At 43.4% G+C, this 25,859-nt stretch overlaps 1 protein-coding gene across 1 annotated transcript; it reads right to left on the bottom strand.

Moving 5' to 3' along the window:
* Positions 1 to 647: 647 nt before the first annotated feature.
* CCDC89 (coiled-coil domain containing 89) lies at positions 648 to 24,984 on the bottom strand. The gene is made up of 2 exons (XM_082246842.1): positions 24,387 to 24,984; positions 648 to 1,077 (listed from the first exon to the last, which is right to left on the bottom strand). The coding sequence occupies exons 1-2, from the start codon at positions 24,915 to 24,917 to the stop codon at positions 655 to 657; spliced, it is 954 nt and encodes a 317-aa protein (XP_082102968.1). The 5' UTR covers positions 24,918 to 24,984; the 3' UTR covers positions 648 to 654.
* Between the last annotated feature and the right edge of the window lie 875 nt (positions 24,985 to 25,859).

Raw genomic sequence — 25,859 nt, 5'->3', positions numbered from 1 at the left:
CATATACAGGTGTCTGGCATTTTTTTTTTTTTTCGGCCTGTAGAAGCACCTCTATGTTAATCTAGGTGTCTATGCACATTTGGAAGTTTACAAGTATATTTAGGAGAAGCGTTTCCAGGCTGCAAAAAAAAAAAAAAATCACAAGTGTGTTTTTGGACAGAAAAAACACTTGGCACACATAAATGCGGCATTTAGGCACATTTGTTGTTTTCAAGTGTAAATTAATTATAGTGAAAAATTACCAGAGGGGAGTGTTTTGTAAAAAAAAAACAACAAAAAACGACTATAAATGCAAACACACATAAACACGTTTGAATTAACGTTTTTTATGCCTATATTTCTGCCTGAGGTTCTGGTACTTTTTCAGTTGCCTTGTGTGCATGGACCCTAAATTTCAAAAAGATGAAAAGTGCTACATAAAAAGTGCTAAAAATATATAAATACAAATTCTGGAATATTCATTAGATTTAAAAACCAAATTTTTATTTATTTTTTTAGAAAATCTTGGCACAAATCTATCATATAAAAAATGCAATTCATGTAAAACATGGGTACAAAAATATTGTTTTACAAAATAAGCCTTAAACAGGATTAGTTAGCATAAACTACGGTTTTATTGTCCTGTTCTAATGACTGTGTACCTGTGGTATCCTCTTAGCCAATCAAGTGTCGTAGTTTGGCATTCAGCTCTCTCTCCTTTGCTAACAAGTCTCCACTGTGCTTTTTGTAGGCTTCAAACTCTCTCTTTAACTGCTCTACCAGCTTCTCGCTGTCATTCAGTCTTGAATTCAGTTCTTGCACTCTGGAATTGGCATCTACAGCTGTTACATCTCTCTGATAGCGTTCTTCTGCTTTGCGTCGTGCCTTCTCTGCACCTTGTAGATGATTGCTTAGTTCTGATAGTTCTATCTGGCGCTCCTGTAAAGTACGCCCTCTCTCCATGCACAATTGTAGAAGCTCCGTCTTCTCCTTATTCAGCTCCTCTATTTTTCTTTCAGCTTCCATCTGCTCTGTTTTCCTCATCTCAATTGAACTGGACAATTCCTTTTTTACTTGTCGACACATTTCTTCTGATTCCTACAAGCAAGATATGATATTATTATTATGTGTATCACATTGTGGACTTGATACAAAACTACAGCATAGGTCAAGAGGCTTTACACACTTAGGAAATTCTAAGACGCCCTTGCTGTGCCTTATTGAACTGAAACAAAACATGAGTTTATCTCCATGCCATATCTGTTTTACCATCAAGAGAGTGTAACGCTCCTGTTCCATGAGAGCTGCTGGTCTCATTCCAGGATCTTGGTTTTGGCTGAGCTGCGCCCTCCCTGTATGACTGTCCACCTGCAGGGTGCTTGATGTAGAAACAGCCTCTGTGTGGAGGCCAAACTAAAGACCCGTACACACGCGTCGATAATTGGCCGTGAATTTTCGGTCAACGTCCGATCGGACGATTTCCGGCTTGTTAGTATGATGCTTCCGACAACTGACTCCGACTTTTCGGCCGAAAAAAATCTGGTGTGCAGGCTATAAAATTTTTGTTGGCCGTCAACACAACGGCCGATTTTCCGTCAGTTAGTACAGATTTCGGCCGACAAAAATCTGATGAGCAAGACTGGGCATGCTCAGAGAAGAAAAAACACACGGAAAGTAAACCAGCACATGACATCACTTCTGAAGTAGAATTTTGTTGGCCGAGAAAATTCGTGTGCAGTCTAGGCACATTCCAACCAACAAAACACCACTCTGGACAAAAGTCGGACGATCAGTCGGCCGATAATCGTTGCGTGTGTACGAGGCATTATTATAAGCCTGACAAGCACGTAGAACTGGAGAGTGCAAAATCTGGTGCAGCTGTGCATGGTAGCCAAGCAGCGTCTAACTTCAGCTTGTTCAATTAAGCTTCGACAAAAAAACCTGGAAGCTGATTGGCTTCTATAACACAATAAAAAAGTTTCAGCACTAAAAATATGTGTAACCACCTTACGTGATGAAAAACAAGTCCAGAATTCAAATAATAAAGCAGTCCAAAGTGAATCTTGTGCAAAGTGATCGCATATTACAAGGTATAGGTATGCAAGATTTGCTGTTCTATATTTTAGACAGCAACTACATCTGGTGAGTGCGGATTTCTACTTATGGTGGAGGTGACACTGGGTGTAAGGATCACTTTGGTGGGGGACCACCTTGGAAACGTTATCCTATCCCTTTGCACAAGATTCACTTTGGACTGCTTAATTATTTGAATTTTGGACTTGTTTTTGATCACTTAGGGTGGTACACATATTTTTAGCGCTGCAACTTTTATTGTGTTGTTTTTGTAAAGTGCCTTTTGTATGTCTGCACTTGTTGCATGTGGCTGATGTTTACCATTAAGTGCTGACATAACACCTTTATAGTTTTTACTTTTTTGGTTGGCTTCTATGCAGAGCAGCACCAAATTTTGGACTCTCCAGTTTTACTAAGTCAACCTCTTAGTGTCTTGCTTGTGATAGTGTTTGCAACATGTGCATCAAGCTCCCTGTTTGCCTGCTTTGCTGCTGTATCTTGACATTTGCCTCTGCCTGATCCTTGCCATGCCTGCTAGTTTGGATTCCCCTGTTATAGACCTCAGATTGAACATGGACTACTCTCTGAACTCTGCCTGTCTTTTGACCACATATTTGACCCTGTCTACTCTATGAACATTGCCTGCCTTGAACCTGGACTGCCATCGAACCCCTCTGCCTGTCTGCCAACCGCAAGTACCCATTTGCTGTGCTTAGTTTGTGCCTGCCCCGGCGAGGTAGCCAAGCACTATAGCTTTGTGTATAAGACCTGGGGGACAACAGAGTACTGGTAGGGAAAGGGGTGACATTTATGTCTACTTGTCCAGTCAAAATGGTACTTTTTTATTTTGGGGAAAGTATGGAAAGGTTACATCCTGGGTTTACTACCCTTTAGAGATAATAAACTGGAACAAACATATAGTGTGTAAAGTATGAAGTCCACTTCTGCCTAACTGTTGCATTGTTGTGACTCACTAGTTAGTGAAACCAAGATGAGAATGATAGCCCCAGAATCCACACATTGAAAAACAAGTCAACAATGACAGCTCCTAATTTAACCACCTCCCGCCTGCGCTATAGCCAAAAGATGGCTACAGCGTGGGCTCACATTGCCGAGGGGGCATTGCGTGCCTCCTGCTACGCACATCGTTAGGGATCTGTGATCTCTGTGTCCTTCGGACACGGGTGATTACAGATTGGGATAAAGTGCCAATCACAGTGGCTCTTTACCATGTGACCAGCTGTGTCCAATCACAGCTGATCCCAATGTACACAGTATTTGCCAGTTATCAGCAGTTCTCTCCTCACGCTAACAGCATGTGAGAAGAAGAGAGCCGATAGCAGGCAAATCCACACGGGAAACATCTACACTGATAATCAGGACACTGATCATCAGTATATGCAAGCCAAAAAAACACTGCGCTTAAGTGTCCTGATAATCAGTGCAGCCCCAACAGTGCCAACAAGTGCTGCGAATCTGTGCCCATCAGTGGTGCCAATCAGTGCTGCCAATCAGTGCCCATCAGTGATGGCTGGCGGTGGCCATTAGTGCTGTCTGGCAGTGCCCATCAGTGATGCCTGTCAGTGCCCATCAGTGATGCCTATCAGTGATGCCTATCATTGCCACCTATCAGTTCCATATCAGTGCAGCCTCATCAGTGCCTCTTCATCAGTGTCCATCAGTGCCGCCTCTGTGCCCATCAGTGCAGCCTATCAGTGCCAGATAGTGCAGCCTATAAGAGTAGCCTAATCAGTGCACATCAGTGAAAGAGAAAAATTACTTATTTAGAAAATTGTATAACAGAAACGAAGAAAAACGTTTTTTTTTCAATATTTTCGGTCTTTTTTTGTTTGTTTAGCAAAAAATAAAAAAAACCATTGGTGATTAACTACTACCATAAGAAAGCTCTATCTGTCTCAAAATGATAAAAATGTCTAATGGGAAGTGTTGCATGACCGTACAATTGTCAAATAGACAATTGTCTAAGTAGATACTGTAACTTATATTCGCCATGGTTTTAAAACATTATTGCTTTATCAAAAGCAGTAGATCACTACACACTCTATTGCTGGTCCTCAAAGTGCTTGATGTTGCCTTGTGAAAGAACTACAGATGATTAAACATTTCTATGACATTTCTCAGAGACCTGATGACTGACTGTCATTATGGGACATTCATGGAATCATTTGATAAGGTAGAAAAATGGCAAAGTGCAAAGTCAAATGACTCATGGCAATGAAAAATGTTTCACCTTTTCATCATCTCACTACATTAACTGACCAATAGGCCTGCTTTGGTTTACTGTAAATGCACTATACACTATAGCACAAATATCACTGGGATTTGGGATTAATGTGTAAAAGTCCTTATACAGGAAATTTACACTAAATATATGAAGTGTTTTTTAGAAAAGAGCAAATAGGAACTGATATTTTACTTCTCCCTCAGACCGTCTGTCATTGTAATGATTTAAATATTACATAAAGTGACAGCCTGTCAATCCTTCCATTACATTTAGAGGGCTTAGACTCTAAGGGACCACAGTTGTATCTCTGGTTAATAGAGAACAGGAAACAATTCTGAAAACACACATGAGCACTAATTGCAGCTGACAGAAGATGGAAAATCTAATGAGCTTATATATCATAGAGTACTCTGCAGGCATGGCAACAAAGTCCCATCTAGACTTCGGACTATATCACCAAGTTAGTTCATCTCTATTTCCAGCTTTTAATATTTTATTTGCTTTAAGTACAAGGCATTTACGAGGCAAACACAGAAGGCCTCATGCACACAGGGCATTTGAAAAAAAAAAAAAACTGCAAAGCCAGTTCTGACGCCAGGAAAAAGCAGCGGTAAAAACGTGCTTTTAGAAGCGTTTTGTATTGGCGTTAATGCACGTTTTAGCCAAGTTTAGCAGCGTTAGCGTTTAGCAGCCTTTACCTACCCTCTTCTATTTTCCAACCTCAAATCCAACTACTACAACTTAAAAACGTCTGACGTGGCCTAACACTGTATGCGGCCTTTAGCAGCGTCAGGCATTTTTATTAGGGATGCACCGAAATTTCGGCCACCGCAATTTTCGGCCGAAAATGGGCCTATCCCATTTCGGCCGAAAATGGGTTAAAAATGCCGAAATGAATGGCCGCCGTGAGGAAGGAGGAGGGCGCATCGCTGGTTTGAAAAGACGCGCCTCTGGCCGGCCGCCCGCCTCTCATAGATGTCCCTACTACGATCTGTGTATGAATGAAGTGACATACCAGGCGGGAGGGCGGGCGAGCGGCCGCTAATAGCTGTAACTATGTGAGCCTTCACTTCACTTCCCTATCAGCGGATGATGTGCATGAAGGGACTGAACTGACACACCGGGCAGGAGGGCGAGCGGCCGCTAATAACTAACTATGTGAGAGCTTCACTTCCTATCATTCGGGTATCTCCTCTGACAGGGAAGTGAAGGCTCACATAGTTATAGTTATTAGCAGCCACTCCCCCCGCCCGGTGTGTCAGTTCAGTTCATTCATGCACATCGTCCGCTGACAGGAAAATGAAGCTCTCACATAGTTACAGCTATTAGCGGCCGCTCGCCCGCCCTCCCGCCCGGTGTGCCACTTCATTCATGGACAGATCGTAGTAGTAGTGACATCACCGGGAGGCGGGCAGCCGGCCAGAGGCGCGTCTTTTGAATGAAGGACACCGGAGTAGCTGAGTGAGTAGGAGAGGACGCTGAGGGGGGGGGGGGAGGGTGTACTGACGAGAGGGACGCTGAGGGGGGGAGGGTGTACTGACGAGAGGAACGCTGAGGGGGGGAGGGGAGGGAGCTGAGGCAGCTTACCAATGGTATTAGTATTAATTATGCAGCATGAGGGGTTAATGTATTGTCACTGCTGGTCACTGCTGCATTAGTGACCAACCAGTGGCAGTTAATTAACCCCTTTGTGTTGCATTAGTGCAACCAGTATCAGTGCAACCAGTGTTAATTAACACTGATACTGGTTGCACTAATTCAGCACAAAGGGGTTAATTAACTGCCACTGGTCGGTCACTAATGCATCAGTGACCAGCAGTGGCAATACATCAACTCCCTCATGCTGCATAATACAAATACCATTAGTAATATAAGGTGAGGGAGTGCATTCATTGCACTACCTACACCTATGGGGCAGTGGCAGACCTATAGGAAAGTAGCTCATTAAAAATGTAATTATAATATTTATTTGATTGGTTAAGATTTTTAAAGGCAGGACTAACGGTTTTTCTGTAGTTTTAAACTGTTTTGCTGAGCCATTGGATCTTCAGACGCCGGCGGGGACAGTAAGAAGAATTGTCTGTACCTCTCTTCACGGTTACCGCTCTCTTTCCTGTTGTTCCTGTGACTGCTTTCCAGCGATGGATACCCTATTGCAGGCTGTATTGGACCGTGCCGGTTCGGCTGGCGGCGACCAGTGGCTACTTCGGTGCCTCTCTATGCCCGATGTGGTAAATTGCCCCGGGTTTCCTACCCTTCAAGCCGCCGCAACTTTGGCTCCGCTAAATCAGCCTACCGAGTCTCTTCAGGGACGTCCTTCACGGCCTTCCGGACTGCAGTCTCCTCCCTTCAGCCCATCGTCACCTCCGATGCTTGGCTGCGCCTCCCCTCTTCCACGTCACCTACGATCTCCTCCCCCTGTTCGTCACCGATCTCCTCCGCCAGTCATCCGGGATCCGTCTATGGCTGACCCCCGGCCCTCCACATCTGGCGCATGCTCGGATCTTCAGATGGCTCGGGAACCTCGGAGGGCAAAGAAGAAGCCACGGAGGTTCGAGTCCCCCTCTCCTCCCAGACGTCCGGCTGTTTCTAAAAAGAACAAGGTTTCTTTTAAAAACTTGGACATTAATAAAAGAATGCCCGCTGGGGATTTAATATGTGGGGGTCAGGCTCCTCCTCCCCCCTCTTCTTTTTTTCCTTCACAGGTTGTGCTTGATCGAGCTGAGCGGCCAGTTTTGGCGCCGGCCCAAGTAGAGGATCGTGTACCTGCTGTTGCACCATCTAGTGGTGAGTCTACTAACTGCAGTTTTCTTTTTGAATTGGCTCGTTCATTCTCTAATTTTTTACAAAGTAATTGTGTACCTCCAGTTAATGTCACTCCTGTGGGTATGCCTCCAGCTGTTGCTCCTGTTTGTGTCCCTCCAGTTACTGTAGCACCTGTCTGGCAGGATAATTCAGCTCCTGTTCTCCCTGTTTCCACGCTTTCTACTTCTGTCCCGATATCTTCTGTTATGCCTTCTAATCCTATACCTGTTCCTAATGTGCCTGAATGCTGTTATAAGGAAGCTATGTCGTGCGTTCTGTCGCCGCTAGGTTTTCATTTGAGTAACGGTGTTAAAGAGAAAATATGGAAAGGGGATTATGTTGATCTACTTACCTTGTTACCTTCCTCTAAAGATGTTAAAGTAGATAGTAGAAGGGACAGTGATAGACCTGATGATGATGCCAAACGCAAAGCTGTTCCAAGGTCATTCAACAACTGGCTTCAAGCCTTTTGTATATTTGCTAGTGTTATGGGTGAGAAATTCCCTGAAAAGTGTAGCGGGTTATTTCAACACGTTGAAATAATATTAGAAGCCTACAAAAATTTTAATGGTATGTCATGGTTTTACTATGATGAATCATTTAGACAAAAGTTGGCTGTCCATCCATCGTTGTGTTGGGGTATGAAGGATGTTGGGCTGTGGCTCAATTTGCTTCTGCCTCAGCGTCCTATTGTCAAACCTTCGCCTGTTGCCCCGGTTAGTAATTTTCGTAAGGGTTTATGTTTTAGTTTTAACGAGGGTTTATGTAAGTGGCCGGGTACATGCAGGTTTAAGCACGAATGTGCTCATTGTGCTGGAAACCATTCTGCTTCTCGTTGTTTTAGAAAATTGAATTCTATTTCTTCTCATTCGCAGGGTGATCTTTTTCGTAAAAGCAGCCACACCGGTGAAGCTGGAAGCCATGCTGCCGTGGCTTCACATTTGGCCAAACAGATGGATGGCAGGCCTCCTTTGTGAAGGTTTTGCAGAGGGTTTTTCCTTACCATCTTTTTGCGGATCAGGTTGTCTATTTTCTGAGAACTTACCTTCTGTTCGTCGACATCCTGGTATTGTTGCTGACAAAATCTTGACTGAAATTCGAGAAGGTAGAGTTTCTGGCCCTTTTACTGACCCTCCTTTTCCGGATTTTAGGGTTTCCCCGCTGGGAATCATTCCGAAAAAGGGGGGTGGTTCTTTTCGTTTAATACATCATTTAAGTTATCCGAAGGGGCTGTCATTGAATGATGAATTGGATTCTGAGATTTGTACGGTGTCTTATTCATCTTTTGATGACGCTTTGCGTATTATTCAGAAAGTAGGTGATTCTGCTTTATTGGCAAAAGCTGATGTTAAATCAGCTTTTAGGTTGCTTCCTATCAACCCGAGGGCTTTTAACTCTTTAGGTTTTCAATTTGATAGCTTTTATTTTTTTGACCGTTGTCTTCCGATGGGTTGCGCGTTGTCTTGTAGGTATTTTGAAATGTTCTCGACCTTTTTGGAGTGGGTTGTGTGTTACCGCACTGGATCTGCCAATTTAGTTCACTACTTGGATGACTTTCTTTTTGTCGGCAAGCGTGATTCTAGTGATTGTTTGTTTCTTTTTTCTACATTTAATATGGTGTGTTCTGATTTTGGCGTTCCATTGGCAGTGGAAAAGTCAGTTTATCCTACCAATTCTTTGGAGTTTCTTGGTATCACCATTGATACTGTTGAAATGGAGTTTCGCCTTCCGGTTGACAAAATTTGTAGATTGTTTAAATTAGTCGATTTCGTGCTGTCTAAACGAAAAGTTACTTTGAGGACTTTGCAGTCTCTTTTGGGCTTGTTTGCTTTTGCTTCCCGTGTCATACCGTTGGGCCGGATATTTTCGAAACGCTTATACAAGTCTATGTCTGGAGTTTCTTCTCCTAATCATTTTATTAGTATTGGTAGTTCTTTGCGTTCTGATTTGTTAGTTTGGCGTCGCTTTTTGAAAGATTTTAATGGTTGTTCAGTCTGGCGTAAACCTTTTTGTGATATGTCTTCATTGAATTTATTCACTGATGCGGCGGGTTCTGTTGGGTATGGTGCATTTTGGCAGGGACACTGGTCTGCTGGTTTGTGGCCTACCTCTTGGTTTTTGAAAGGTTATACTAAAAATATTGTTTTGTTGGAAATCTTCCCGTTGCTTATATCTCTTGAATTGTGGGGTTTTCATTTTAAAAATAGGAATATTTTGTTACATTCTGATAATTCTGGTGTAGTTTATGCCATTAACTGTCTTTCTTCAAAATCTTTACCTGTTTTGGCAGTTTTACGTCACCTGGTGTTTAAATGTTTAGATCTTAACACATGGATTAAAGCCAAATATATATCTGGTAGTAAGAATATCATTGCTGATTCTTTATCACGTTTACAGCTGCATGTTTTTCGAGAACTGGTGCCGGATGCGGACCTACGTGGCAGTTTATGCCCACCTCATTTATGGGACCTGGTGTGACTCCTCTCCATGACGCGATTCGTGGTTCCTTGGCATCCTCCACGTGGGCACAATATATTGCCGCGTGGAAATTGTGGAATGGATTTTTGTCCTCTTTGACAGATATTTCTGTTTTGTCTTTCGAGGGGCTGGTTTTGAGTTTTTTGAATACCTTGATCTCTGGAGCTTATTCTTATTCTTACATTAGGAAAACGCTATGTGGTGTTTCTTTTTTCTTGAAATTGGCTGATGCACCTTCATGTTTGGAGTATTTTTCTGTTCAACAAGCTTTAAAGGGCTATCGTAGACGTCATTCTTCAGTTGATAATAGAGTGCCTATTACGGTAGCTCTCCTTGGACGTTTGTGTTCTTCTACTGGCTCTGTTTGTAATTCTCCTTTTGAATCGTTACTGTTTAGGGTAGCCTTTGCTTTATGTTTTTTTGGTGCTTTCCGCATCTCTGAATTATTGCCCACCAATTCCAGTAGTCTTTCTGGATTTCATTTTTCTGATTTGAAGATCAACAATGGTTTTATTCAACTATATTTGCCTTTCAGTAAAACTGATCAATTGGGTAAAGGGCGATGGATTACTCTTCGTACCTTAGAAGGTTCTTCTATATGTGTTGTGTCTTTGTTATTGGAATATTTGCAGGTACGTCCATCAGGGAGTCATCTTCTGTTGCACGTTTCTGGCAAACCCCTTACTATTTTTCAGTTTAAATCAGTTTTGAAGAAATGTCTTGTTTATCTTAATCTGCAACACTTGCATATTACTTCACACTCATTTCGTATTGGGGCTGCTACTGAGGCTGCTATGTTGGGTTTTTCTGCTCCTGAGGTTCAGCGCATTGGTGGGTGGTCTTCTAAGTGTTACCGTTTATATGTCAGGCCTAACCTTTGTCTTTGAATCCCACAGCTCGAAGACATGTCTGGATTATTGGCCATTCATTTGTTTTTTGGTCCTTCAAAAGAGCTGCAAGAAGACCTTACGGTACTAATCTGGGTTTTCCTTTGGATTCTTTACAAGTTTGGTGGTACGGTAAACGTGGGATGCTGTGGAAGGACTTACATGATGCTTTGTCACTTCTTATGTTACATTGGCCTTCTCCATCTTTTATTGTTTTTCACTTAGGGGGGAATGATATTGGTGCTTTTAGGACTTTAGATATTATCTCCGATATTAGATTGGAGTTTGTCAATTTGCATACTATTTTTCCGGATGCGATTTTAATTTTTTCAGAAATTGTTCCACGAATGCTGTGGTCGGTTTCTTATGATTTTTATTTTTGTGAAAAAATTCGTAAGCGAATTAATCGAGCTATTGCTAAATTTATTCCTTCAGTCGATGGTATTTCGTACAGACACATTGACTTGGAAGGTTTTTTGCCGGGTTTTTATCGCCCTGATTTAGTACATTTGTCTGATATTGCCTTAGACGTTTTTAATATAGGTCTGCAAAACTGTATTGAACTGGCCACGGTTGGTGTGGGGTGCCAGGCTCCATGTTTTTGAGCCTGGCGTGTGGATGTGTTTGTTATTAAAGTTATTTATTAGCTTGAGCTGTTTAGCTAAGCTAAAGTATGTGTATAAGTATTTATACTTACGTTGATGGTTTATATCAATGCTAATAAAGGGCCGTGGCCAGTTCAAATCCATAATTTGGTGTTATTATTTCTTATTTAAAGTTAAGTTAAGTGATTTCCTTGGACGTTCTGCCTACTGTACCATATAAGGTGAGGGAGTGCATTCATTGCACTACCTACACCTATGGGGCAGTGGCAGACCTATAGGAAAGTAGCTCATTAAAAATGTAATTATAATATTTATTTGATTGGTTAAGATTTTTAAAGGCAGGACTAACGGTTTTTCTGTAGTTTTAAACTGTTTTGCTGCGCCATTGGATCTTCAGACGCCGGCGGGGACAGTAAGAAGAATTGTCCCGCCCTCCCTCCCATGTCGCGGTCCTTTATTGTGCATATCCTGGATGTGTTTGTTATTAAAGTTATTTATTAGCTTGAGCTGTTTAGCTAAGCTAAAGTATGTGTATAAGTATTTATACTTACGTTGATGGTTTATATCAATGCTAATAAAGGGCCGTGGCCAGGTCAAATCCATAATTTGGTGTTATTATTTCTTATTTAAAGTTAAGTTAAGTGATTTCCTTGGACGTTCTGCCTACTGTACCATTAAATTAACCATTTGCCAACCCCTCACAGTACATATACTGTGACAGGGTGGCAGCGACAGGTGTACGTCGCTGCCTGTTTTTGGTGTATGCCCCTGTTCTATCTAATTTAAAATTATTTGGGGGAAAAAGTCATTTTCGGTTTCGGTTTTCGGCCAAGGGCATCCTGCATTTTCGGTTTCGGCCCAAAATTTTCATTTCGGTGCATCCCTAATTTTTATAGCTTAACTCTTCTGCTCCAGTATATGCTGGCCCTGGGTTTTTTTTTTTTTTTTTTACTGCTCCTAGAAGCCTGTGTGTGCATGAGGCCATAGAATAACATGGAGGGGCCTTTTTAGGCTGCAAAAGAAAAAAATAAAAAACGTCTGACGCTACTAACAGCAGCTGTAAAAACCCCCTGTGTGCATGAGGCCTAATAGATGGCCATGTAATAAATCTAAAAAATAATAAGATTCTTACTGCATTTGTTTATGTAAAGCAGGCCTATAGCCTAGTACACACAATAAGATTATCGGACGAATGATCGTCCGTTTTTTTTATTACATGATAGTTTCTATATCGAAAATTAATAGGTTACTAAAGTACGAAAAATTCTTATACAACAGAATAAAAATTTGTTTTGTATTTTCGGATGAAACACTGTACTGATTAAACGAAAATCGTACGATCTGGTATCGTACGAGAAAGATTTTCATGTTTGTACCTTCCAAAAATTTCGGATGAAAGCTGTGTACGTACGATCAGATTATCGTACCATTGCGTCAAAAGCAGTGCTTTTTGTACGATATTGTGATTGTCTGTACAGAACTTATTGCAAGATCATCCCCCTCCCCATATAAACCAGTTAGAATAGGTAATGATAAAAAATAGGTACCAGAAAAGCATCAAAATTTCTTATTTTTATACTTGTTCTGAGATACCCAGAAAGCACTGAAGCCAGAACGTAAGCTGGGAGGCCAGGGACATAACATTTTCAAAGGAGGGGTCAGCAATGGCAGCCTCCATATATATATTTTTTTTGTTTATGACAATCACTTTAACAAATTGTACTAACACAGCGCTTCTATCAATCACAGATTTTCAGTCAGCGTGGTAATAGTAATATCCCCATTTACCACCATGCCTAAGTGGCTATATTTTCTGAGTTCCCACTATTAATTTCTTGAAAGGATCAGCTAAGTCACTTGCAGTATCATTATGATCTGATTGTGTGTCTGGACACACAGTCCAACAGCATACACCACATAGGAGTGTCTACGGAAGATGACAGCACATAGAGAAACAACTGCGCTGGCTATCATTATGGTTAAATATAGCCACTGTTGCTAAGGGCTACCTACAGTGCATGTGCATCATAAGTGCACTATATAAATACACAGAAATAATTGATAAAGTGACAAAGTTCAAAATAAGTTCCTTGTGCAAACAATATAGGAATCCAGTGTGGATAAAGTGCAAGTGACTTAAAGCAAATTTCCCAGTCAACCATGTGGTATCACCGATCACTCTCCACCGTGACTAAGGATGGATCACTCACCAGAAGTTGTTGACCTTAAATACTTGTAACGGATCAACCAGATCCCCGACCGGGTACCTCCGTTGACGGATGCTCCTAGTGCTTCCCAAGGGCTCCAAGCACTCCACCAGACACCATAACTACCTCAGACCCCACAAACCGCAGCAGCTTGGTTAGGGTCTTTCCGTCTCCTACCCACCCTGGACCTACGACAAGGCTCCAGGTTCCCGTGGGTGAACCTCTCTTTCCCTAGAGAGTGCAGCAGGAACAGGAACAAGCTTTTACACAAGCTCTTACAAGAGCTTAGTGATTATCCAAGGGAGTATGAAGGACATAGCAATCCCTTGCAGCATATTCCCCCAATGAGAGACAGGACTCTAGATTGAGGGTGAAGAATAACTCTAACTTTATTGAATAAGAAACAGACTTTTATACAGTTTTCCCCCACAAGGTCACCGCCCAGGTGGACCTTGTGGAGAACATGACATGACATTCCCAATCCAATAGAAACAGAGTTTTACACTCCCATACAGTGTACACAATCCCTTCTCTCTGCCTGATTACAGTAGCATATGCAGATGAAAGTGTATACAGGAACATAATTAACTAAACTAATTATCTATCCATCTAGACAGAACAATGTGAGGTCATTAACATTTAACAATGGGACAGGCACAATCCACATTATATTTCAATACACAAACAATAGGGAAGCCTGTCAAGACAGTCTGTGTGTCTCTCTCACAGACAAGCACACGGATTACACATTATTTAGGAGTCAGACTTCATGGCAATGGTCTATAACAGTCTAAGTCTCCCAGTGTAAAGTAAGATTAAATCTTCATATTTCTATATGAAGATATTGCTGACAAATATCACTGTCCCATCTGAAGCAATTCAAACCATTAAGTATCTGCTTCTCACCTCCAGTGACGGGTAATAACGTCACAATACTGTATAGCATTAAGACCAAGAGCGCTTAAGTGGTCACCAAGACCAGGGTATGTGCCGAATTTGCCGTGTAGTCACTCCATTCGATTGCTATGTCTGATCCCACCTTCCTTGCTCCCAGCGCCAAGTAGAGGCCAAAGAGAGGAGAAACTCAAGATAGTGTAGTATTTTAAAACGTTTAATATTAACACCCATCCATGGGTTAAAATCAATTCAAAGCAGTAACATCAAAAATAGAAGACTGTTAGGTGACTGTTCACGTACAGAGCTAGAGTGGAGGGCGGTAATGCCGGAGTGCGTTCCACTCGCTCCTGTGACGTCACGATGTGCGTTCCATCTTATGCGTTTCGTCAGTGCGTTGACGACTTCAGAGGTGGGGAAATGGAATGTGGATTGTGCCTGTCCCATTGTTAAATGTTAATGACCTCACATTGTTCTGTCCAGATGGCTAGATAATTAGTTTAGTTCATTCTGTTCCTGTATACACTTTCATCTGCATATGCTACTGTAATCAGGCAGAGGGGAGGGATTGTGTACACTGTATGGGAGTGTAAAACTCTGTTTCTATTGGATTGTGAATGTCATGTCATGTTCTCCACAAGGTCCACCTGGGCGGTAACCTTGTGGGCGAAAACTGTATAAAAGTCTGTTTCTTGTTCAATAAAGCTAGAGTTATACTTCACGCTCAATTTAGAGTCCTGCCTCTCATTAGGGAAATATGCTACACGGGATTGCTATGTCCTTCATACTCCCTTGGATAATCACTAAACTCTTGTAAGAGCTTGTGTAAGAGCTTGTTCCTGTTCCTGCTGCACTCTCTGGAGAAAGAGAGGTTCACCCACGGGAACCTGGAGCCTTGTGGTAGGTCCAGGGTGGGTAGGAGACGGCGAGACCCTAACCAAGCTGCGGCGGTTCGTGGGGTCTGAGGTAGCTATGGTGTCTGGTGGAGTGCTTGGAGCTCTCCGGAAGCACTAGGAGCATCCGTCAATGGAGGTGCCAGGTCAGGGTGCTGGTTGATCCGTTACAATTATCTAAGACCAACAACTTCTGGTGAGTAACCCATCCTTAGTCACAGTGGAATGTGATCGGTGATACCACATGGCTGACTGGGAAATTTGCTTTAAGGCACTTGCACTTTATCCGCACTGGATTCCTATATTGTTTGCACAAGGAACTTATCTTGAACTTTGATCGCTCAAGTCACCTTCTTATACATTTACAATTATTTCTGTGGATTTATATAGAGCCCTTTTGATGCACATGCACTTTATATGAATTGTTTATTACTGTATTATACACACAGAGCACTTATGATGCACATGCACTTTATATTATTTATTTATTATTGCATTTGTAACATTTAAGCAAACGCTGTAGGTAGCCCTTAGCAACATTGGCTATATTTAACCATCTTACGTCTTTTGTCCTCAGCTGCTGCCCATTTTCATTTAACTTACTTTAAACACATATTAGTTATCACAGCTCACTGCGGCGCGAGGGATATACCACAAGTATATTTATTTGACACTGGCTATCATTATGTCTGACTTATTTGGCCTTCACCAGCATTGGCAGGTTTTTGCTCACCCTCACTGCACCATCTGCTGCTATCTTCTCCTTGCCTTCTTCTGGCCCTGATGGCTTCTCTCTTTCACCATTGTGCTTTCTTTATATAATTATGGAACGGTTAGAGCACCTTTTGGATTTTTATTGCTACCTGTGCCCCCCCCCCCCCCCCCAAGGGAAAGCCACCCTCTGTGTTTGTCCTGGTGACTATTTTGAATGACACCTCAAATCAACTAGCAAGTTCACCACAACACTCTGTGCATCGTGCTGAACTGTGTCAGTAGAAATGGTACAGGCCCATTAAAAACTGCATTAACCACTTGTGCTTTGGATGATTTTACCCCCTTCATGACCAGGCCTTGTTTTGCTATTTGGCACTGCGCTACTTTAACTGGTAATTGCACGATCATGCAGCGCTGTACCCAAACAAAGTTGATATCATTTTTTTCATACAACTAGAGCTTTATTTGGTGGTATTTGATCACCGCTGGGTTTTTTATTTTTTGCTATATAAACGAAAAAAGACTAAGCATTTTGAAAAAATACAATATTACTTACTTTGTGCTATAAAACATGAAAAACAAAATGTAATTTTTTCATAGTTTTTGGGCAAAGTGTATTCTGCTACATGTCTTTGATAAAAGAAAAAAACCCCAAAAAGGGCATTTTGATTGGTTTGCATGGAAGTTATAGTGTCTATAAACTATGGTATATATACTGGATATTTTTTTTTATACTACTAATGGCATTGCTCAGCGACTTATAGTGGGACTGTGATAGTGCAGTGGACAATCTGACACTAACTGACGCTGGGGGGAACTGACTAGCTGTCACTGACACCAGTGACAATAATACAGCGATCAGTGATAATACTATACACTGCCACTGTACTAATGACACTGGCTGGGAAGGGGTTAACATCTAGGGCGATCAAGAAGGTAAATGTGTGCCTAGCTATGTGTAATGTGTGTAAAGTGTTACATGCGTACAAAATACAGATTACTTTTTACGCAGGGTCTTGCTGCCAACAATATCTTGCATAAAAACAAAACGCGAGCCCTCAAACACAAGGGAAGTTAGAAACAAACATTAAGCTTTCTGGATCCAGTTCTCCTTCATTTACCTATGCTGAACCTACAGGCATTATATGGGTTCAGAGTATCCAATCTGTCCGGCAGGCACAGAATTCTATTTTCTCTAAATGCCAGGGCCGGATCTAGCCTCTCTGATGTGGGGGTACAGTAAAAAACATCAGGGGGGCAGAGGATGAGAGGTCAGTAGGGCAGTGGATAGGGTCAGCAGTTTGTAGGGCAGTGTACAGGGGTCACCATGGCGTAGGACAGGGGTCAGAAGGACAGTGTATGGGGTTGACACGACGGAGGACAGGGGTCAGAAGGGCAGGAGTCAGAAGGGTCATGTACAGGGGTCTGAAGGGGGGAAGACAGTGGTCAACAGGTCAGTGTACAGGGGGCCACAGGGCACAGCCCAGGAGTCAGCAGGCCAGAGGTCAGCAGGGCAGAGGATAAGGGTCACTGCTGGCAGGGCATGGGACAAGAGTCTCTGCTGGCAGGGCCCTCAGCTGAGCTCCTTATTCCATCCCTGCACTGCACATAGCTGAGATTGAAGTTCCTTACACACAACCATAGCACAGTGTATAGCTTGCCGCTGCAGCTACCCTGGCCTTCCAACCATGGAACTTCACAGGTCGGGACTGCAACATAGCAGCCAGCTACAGACTTATGGGCATAGTTATTTTTGTGTCCTCAAGGGGGTAGCGGGTTTAGATATCTCAAATTGCAAGATGGTGTCTTTTGAACCTGCTCAGAAAGGTTGGCTATCAGGATGTTTTCTGAACACAGGGCCCACAGGGAGATCATAAGTTGGGCTCTCCTGCCTGTGGAAAAGAAAGTGCTGTGGCAAATGGTGGATGTGGTTTACATTGCGCTGAATATTGGCTGTGGCTTAAAGGGACACAGAGTGCAGGGGTTCATTAGTAAGGGGTGCAAAGGGTTCGGTAGTAAGTGAGGCAGAGTTCTAGTGTCAGTAGTAGATGAGGCAGAGTTTAGGGGTCAGTAGTAAATAAGGCAGAGTTTAGGGTCAGTGGTAGATGAGACAGAGTTCAGGGGTCAGCAGTAAATGAGGCAGAGTTAGGGGTCAGTAGTAGATGAGGCAGAGTTCAGGGGTCAGTAGTAAATGAGATAGAGTTCAGGGGTCAGTAGTAAATGAGACAGAGTTCATGGATCAGTAGTAAATGAGACCGAGTTCAGGGGTCAGTAGTAAATGAGACCGAGTTCAGGGATCAGTAGTAAATGAGACAGAGTTCAGGGTCAGTAGTAAATGAGACAGAGTTCAGGGTCAGTAGTAAATGAGACAGAGTTTGGGGTCAGTAGTAGATAAGGCAGAGTTTGGGGTCAGTAGTAGATAAGGCAGAGTTTGGGGTCAGTAGTAGATGAGGCAGAGTTCAGGGGTCAGTAGTAGATGAGGCAGAGTTCCGGAGCCAGTAGAAGTGAGGCGGAGTTCAGTTGTCAATAGTAGATGAGGCAGAGTCTTGGAGTCAGTAGAAGTGAGGCAGAGTTCAGGGGTCAGTAATAGATGAGGTAGAGTTCAGGTATCAGTAGTAGATGAGGCAGAGTTCAGGTATCAGTAGTAGATGAGGTAGAGTTCAGGTATCAGTAGTAGATGAGGTAGAGTTCAGGTATCAGTAGTAGATGAGGCAGAGTTCAGGTATCAGTAGTAGATGAGGTAGAGTTCAGGTATCAGTAGTAGATGAGGCAGAGTTCAGGGATTAGTAGTAAGTGATGCAGAGGACAGATTATGCCTAATCATTCTAGCACAAATCTTCGTACACCCCTCTAGAAGCACTGATCCTATCTTCGCCACCCATCCCCCTTCCTTTCTCTACAAATGCCACTATAAGCCCCGGCTCACACTATAACCCGGAAGTGAATCGCACGGGAATTGCACCACATTCCTGTGCAATTCACAAGTTATTCAATGCTGTGGGATTTGAGTCCATTTATTTTAAATGGACTCAAATTGTACTGCATCACACCAGGGAGGTGCAGGCAGCTTTTTTGGAGCAGCAGTGCAACCGGATTACATAGTGGTTTTGTACCATGTGATCTGGTGCAGGCAAATTGCACTGCATTTGTGATTCTTTTATGGTGTCCTTAACATTGTATTGACACCCGCAGCAGATCACAAGGGCAAAATGATTGCAATGTGGTGCAGAAAATTTGCAGGAATCACGGCGTTTCCCTCACCGCATATAAGTGAACCTGGCCTAAATCCTCCTATCCCCCCTCCCCACCACCGAATCTTCTATCTACAGACACAAAAGAATACTTAGCAGGAAATCCCCTGTATAGTTATGTAGGACTTTCATGGTTGTGTAGTTTTCTATGAGGTAAAAATTGTATTAACTGCTTATTACAAATGGATAAAACTGCTCTTAGGTCAGAATGACCTTACAAAATAATCTTCAAAACATTCCTGTTACAGAATATCCTGAATATTGAATATCAATGTCTGCTAAGCTGCTCAACATTGTTATATTTTGGAATGTTTTTAAGAATATGGGGTTTCCTCCTAGGCATTTTTTTGTGACTATAATTTGCGATGTGGCTGTTGTATGTTGTCCAAAGAGATGGTATATATACACTATATTGTCAAACATATTGGGGCGCCTGCCTTTACACGCATATGAACTTTAACCACTTTACCACTAGAGCATTTTGCTGTCTTATGTCTGGGCCACTTTTTGCGATTCGGCATTGTGCGACTTTAACTGACAATTGCGCGGTCATGCGACGCCGTACCCAAACGAAATTTACGTCCTTTTTTCCCACAAACAGAGCTTTCTTTTGGTGGTATTTGATCACCTCTGCGATTTTTACTTTTTGCGCTATAAATAAAAAAAGAGCGTTTATTTTGAAAAAATAACAATATTTTTAACATTTTTTTATATGAAATTCCCCCCAAAAAAGATGTAAAAACCAATCTGTTTTAAAAATTTTGGCCAATTTGTTTTCTGCTACCCATGTTTGGTAAAAAAATTCACAATAAGCGTATTTTGATTGATTTGCGCAAAAGTTATTGCGTTTACTAACTAAGGGAAAGATTTCTGTCATTTTTGGTGTTTTTTTTTTTAACGCGTAATGGCGGCGATATACGATTTTTTTTGCGGGACTGCGACATTGTGGCAGACAGATCGGACCCTTGACTGACATTTTTGACACTTTTGGGGGTACCAGTGACATTACTGCAGTAATCAGTGCTATATATATGCACTGTTACTGTAAAAATGACACTGGCAGGGAAGGGGTTAACTTTATTGGAGAGGGAGGGGTTAATGTATGCCTGGTGCTTACTAACGTGTGGGGGGGGGGGGGGGGGTGACTGTGTGACACAGGGACAGATCCAGGGTTCAGCTATGCTGAACCCTGAAATCTGACCCTGCCTGTCACTTAGGAGATCCGCCCGCTCTGTTTACACAGGCGGGCGGATCTCCAAACTAGATTCCCTGACGATCCTCCCCTGGCCCGACTCCCGCTGTAACTGAAAACAGCGGGAGCGAGCCTCCGGCGGCGCGCGCGCGCCGCAGAGAGAGGGGAAGGTCTGGTGACGTAGACCTACTTCGCCAGACGATAACGAGCCTCTGTGCTGCAGTAGCAGCACAGTGACCAGTGGTAAAGCGGTTAATGGCTTACCAGTCTTAATCCATAGGTTTCAATATTGAGTTGAAAATTCAAAAGACCATTGTCTAAAGCACCATATTGGTGTTCTGTATCTAACCCAAAAGCATACACTAAAAAAAAAAGAAAAGTGGTTAAATCCAAGAGGGAATATAACTCTCTCAATGGATAACCTAGCGGTAATTAGGCAGAAACTAGACTTGATGGTTTGGATAAAAAACGTTTATTGTATCAAATTACATTACAAAAAAAGTAAATCACTCATAATTGCCACGCAGTGCACCAGTAACTGCCCTTGTTACACCACTGTCACTCAATATGTACGTCCGGACTGAATGAACTATGTGTGCTACAAATTGCTGTGCAGATCACCGCTTGTGTATACCAGAGGAGGGAAAAGTTCCCTATAGAAAAACATCAGAGTGGCAGCACACATATGCCCCGGGGCCCCTATTGAAAAGAACATAAAGCAGCAAGCACCACTACTATATATCAACCATATATATATGGATGGCTAACTTAGCCTATCTTATTAGTACTGTACAGGTGCATTAAAAGAAGGCTGCTGGGATCAGGATTAAATTCCTGTCATCTAAAGGTGAACCGGTAGTTGTAAATGTTCATATCCTATTCGCAATAGAGCCCAACTATGGATACAGCGCTTCTCAAAAGTCCCCCTTGGAGCATGGTATTAAAGTTCACCTTTCCAAGATTGTCTTCAATGGTGTGGCTAAACACAGGATTAATGGAGCGAGTGATCTTACCCTGCCATGCCGATCCTCCAAGCTGGTTAGGACGGTTGGAACTTACTGATCCAGTGGAGGGCAGGTGATCATGCTGGTCTGTCCCCACTCCAGCTTCTATCTACTGTGTGCCCAACAAAGGTATTAAGATGAGGGTAACAGAACTTCCGTCATGCTGACAGGGGATTTTGCACACTGGGTTCCCTAGGTCCTCTTTCGGCTCACCTATGCGTGCGTTGCAGAGTACACTGATTGGCGCTAGTGATGACGTGCCATGGCGAGGTATTCTCTCGGGGTTCCCAGAAGTTCTGTTACCTTCATCTGGATACCTTTGCCAGGCACATGCTTTTGGGTTAGAGGGAAGAACACCAATATAGTGCTTTAGACAATGGTTTTGTGAATTCTCAAAATCATTCTCCCGTTTTTGTGTTTAATCCTTGAGGACAGCCTTCCCACAAGAAAAAAAAACTGTTTTTGTGGACGGTTCATCTATGATGTGATACCATGGGCACTACAGCCACTGTGATGTGATATGCCTTTATCAAGCGTCTGTGAGTACATTTTTTTATATAATAAAGCTTTTTACATTGAGGTTAATGCACTTGGCCGGTGTGCCTTTTGTCTATTTCTTAATTCCCAGAAGATTTGAAGCTCTTATAGTTGCAAAGGGTGGGGCAACTCAATATTGAACCCTACTGACTACAACTGGGATGCCATTAAAGTTCATGTGCGTATAAAGGCAGGCGTCCCGTACTTTTGTAAGTATAGGAAACAAAGAAGGCGCGTGGGCCTAGCGCATTATCCTCAAAACAAGTTTTATAAAAAGGTATATAATGGAGGTGAATGTACTCACAGACCAATGCTTGCATTATAGCTTAGACATAACATCATCTGCTTAGGTCCATATATGTCTGACTCAAACATCAGAGGAGGACCTACAAAGTGACAGCACCAGGCTGAGAGGCATGGCATTAGACCACAAGAGTCCTTCAGCTATACCAGTAGTCATCCAGACAAGGCTCTGAAGAAGAGGGTAACATCTAAATGCGTTAGCCAATGTGTCTACAAGCATTGTGAATTTATGTATTTGGACTTAAGCAGATGATGTTTATGTCTAAGCTATGATGCAAGCACTTGTTTGAGGATTATTCGCTAGGCCCACGCGCCTTCTTTGTTTCATTTACTTACAGTCATATCAGACGTCCCCATTCTTTTAAAGGGCAGCGAGGAGCATATTATTCAAATGTAATGTAGTAATATGTCAAGATAGGAGTTTGACACCACGTTTAGACTTATCGTACAGCGCAGGAGAGTGAACACTGCGACATTTTCAGAAGTCCCAATACTTTTGACAATATAGTGTATGTTTTGGTTGATCAGAAATGGGTAAAAATCATTATATGTATTTACATGTCTATAAATGCAAGCTTCTCAATGCCAGTATGAATGAGAACTAACAAAAACGTAATTTTCTTACAGGTAATATGTAAAGTGATAAATCTTTCCTCAATGTCTCTCCAGAGGTGTGGCAGGTGTTTGACTAAGGCCCCTTTCACACATACGGTCCGATCAGATCCGCCTATCAGTTTTTCCTGATGCTTCCCTATGGGGCAGCGCATGTCCGCTGACACCCGCTGCCATCCGATCCTGTCCGTGAAATCCAGATGGATGGATGGAAACCCTATTTTTCATCCGTCTAGGGCAGGGATCCTCAAACTACAGCCCTCCAGCTGTTGTGGAACTACACATCCCATGAGGCATTGTAAAACTCTGACATTCAAGGACATGACTAGGCATGATGGGAATTGTAGTTCCCAAACAACTGGAAGGCCATAGTTTGAAGACCCCTGGTCTAGGGGATCAGATGGGATGGGATCAGATGAGAAAGGACAGGCGGTCCGTTCTCATCCGATCTCCCCATAGAGGACAGTGGGGATCTGACAGCTCCATCTCCGCACACAGAGCGGAGACAGAGCTGTCACCTGCCTGCTCAGCAGGGATTGGCGGACCGATCCCCCGCTGAGCAGAACGGCTCCATCGACGGAATGGAGCCGTGTGAAAGGGGCCTCATACCTATATATTTTCATTAAAATGGGAGTAAACTCCCTTGTTTGATTTTAACCTACAGGTAAGTCTGTAATAAGGCTTACCTATAGGTACAGTAAATATCTCCTAAATGTGCACTGTTTAGGAGATAATTACTAGCAATGCAGCCAGTGATGTCACAGCGCATGTGCTCTGATTGAATGGCATACTTGTGCCGTTCCTTCAGAGCCCTGTGTCGTGAACAGCGGCTCCTGCACGCATGTGCGGGAGTGAAGTCATTGTGGCTCATCCAATCAAAGGACCCAGAAGGAAGACTGGGTGAACATGAAAGCCCCATCGGTGGTGACAGCGCACCGCTGGAGAGCTTTGTTTTAACATAAGTTTCACATAATGTGCTAGCATGTGAATGTGAGGAAACTAGCATATCATAACTTTGCCTTGTAGGTTTAAAAAAACAAATGGTGGATTACTACCTCTTTAAAGCAGAGTTCCAACCAGTTCTAGCATTTTTTTTTTTAAATCATCCCCGTGATGGTAGCCAATTATGTATTAGAAAACGGCATATGCCACATCTGACAACGTTTTCTGTGTTATTAAAAGTATTGGTACTCACTGTACCCTCCTGTTCCAGCAAGTGTCCATCCTGAGTGTGGGCATCTGAAGCCCACTAGGAGTCTCTTCAGGGATAAGGGCTACCCAGCAAGCACCTCCCGATCTCGCACATGTGCAGTGGCACTTTTTCAGGGCCGTAGCCTAGCCAAGCATCGCCTCATTTCTGCTTTAGAAGTAACGTAATGCTAGTCACGGAGGATGCCATTGGCTCCTGGGTTACTGTTTTAATGTAACCGCCGCATTACACGCAGTGCCGTGCAACCGGAAGTGACGAGGGTAGGTTTTTCTCACGGGTAGGTAATTCTCACGGAACACCAGGTTTGAACGGAAATGCATCTTTTTTAGAAGAAAAGGTAAGAAAAAGGTACTTTATATTTAAAAAAAAAAGACACTATCCAAAAGGTAATGGGGGAGTGATGAGCAGGACATTCATATTTAGATGAAAATTAGGGTGGAACTCCGCTTTAATAACAGCCTCCTGCTCTGACTTCCCCTGTCAGTACACAGATGTACCTTCACCCTCCCGGCCAGTAGGTGGAGCTGTTGGCTCTTGTCTTGGATTTCCTCCTGCAGTGCTCCCAGTCTCTGATGCACCGAGTCCACTTCCTTCCTGTGGTGCTCCCCCTGCTGGTTGATGTGGTCAGTGGCCGCCTGTAGCTGTGCCCGCAGCTCCTGTATGATACGCTCTCTCTCCAGCAGCTCGGGGTGGCGCTGTTCTCTCAGCCGCTCGGACTCGGCCCGCAGCTCCTCGTTCTGCCGCTTGTAGGTGTCTTTGAAGCGGATCATCTCCTGGTGATTGTCGGCGAGGAGATTAAAGCGTTCCTCCAGCTGGCCCGCCCTCTTCCGCTCCGCCGCTAGGAGTGTGTGTGCCTCGCTGCTCTTCCTCTCCAGCTCCTCGTTCGTTCTCTCCAGGCCCTGACACCTGAGCGCCGTGTCATCGGCTCTCCGCTTCAGCAGGCAGATGAGCTGTGACTGCTCGTCCAGCCTGGACCTCAGCAGGCCGTTCTCAGCCTTCTCGTCCCAGCTCTCCTTCTCCCCCGGCATGTTACTGGCCTGCACTGATTACAGTATAGGCCGCTTACGTTTCCATGGAGACGGGAGATGCTGTTGAGGTTTGCACATGCGCACTGAGCTGTCTGGAGGATTCCAGCCCTATAGATGCCAGGCTTGTGAAAACATTTGTGCAAGGACTTTCACTTACAATAGGGGGAGCTGCTAATAGGCAGTCCTATGTCTCTGTGACTTCCCTCACCTATCTTATTCACAAAAACCTCAGGCCATGGCGATAAGGGAACCTGTCACAGTGGTAGGTGCCATCAAACACCGGAGGCTGCCATTGCCTGACACCCAGGGGATACTGTAGGTCAGGGGTGCCAAACTTAATTTCATCACAGCATTATGTTTGCCCTTCAAGGTCCGGTTATATCTGTAAGATGAGATCTCCAGAGCACCTCACTTCCCCTTACATTATTATTATTATTCAGGATTTCTATAGCGCCAGGAGTTTACGCAGCGCTTTACAATATTAGAGGGAGACAGTACAGTTACAATACAATAAAATACAAGAGGATTTAGAGGGCCCTGCTCAGAAGAGCTTACAATCTAATGGGGTGGGGCAGGTGGTACAAGAGGTAAGAGTAGGGAATGAGCTGATGGAAGATTAGTTGGCGGTGTGATAGGCTTCCCTGAAGAGATGAGTTTTCAGGGATCGCCTGAAAGCAGCTAGAGTAGGAGATAGCCGTACAGGTTGAGGTAGAGCGTTCCAGAGGATGGGAGAGGCCCTGGAGAAATCCTGGAGATGAGCATGAGAGGAGACAAAGTAGCTTGAGAGTAGGAGGTCTTGAGAGGAGCGGAAAGGACGGTTTGGGTGATATTTGGAGACAAGATTGGTGATGTAGCTCGGGGCAGAGTTGTGAATGGCTTTGTATGTTATGGTTAGTATTTTGAATTTAATTCGCTGGGCAATCGGGAGCCAGTGTAGGGATT

This window comes from Pelophylax lessonae (genome assembly GCF_965119305.1).
Source record: "Pelophylax lessonae genome assembly, chromosome: 2".
Taxonomy (NCBI): domain Eukaryota; kingdom Metazoa; phylum Chordata; class Amphibia; order Anura; family Ranidae; genus Pelophylax; species Pelophylax lessonae.
The sequence above is the reverse complement of the archived record's forward strand: the minus strand, read 5'-3'. Positions and strand labels throughout refer to the sequence as shown.

What these genes read in the sequence shown, in the direction of transcription:
- CCDC89 (XM_082246842.1), bottom strand. Translation starts at nt 24,917, where the DNA reads ATGCCGGGGGAGAAGGAGAGCTGGGACGAGAAGGCTGAGAACGGCCTG. An exon ending in TACTGGCCGGGAGGGTGAAG is followed by an intron (nt 1,078 to 24,386) that starts GTACATCTGTGT and finishes TCTTGCTTGTAG; the next exon opens with GAATCAGAAGAAATGTGTCG.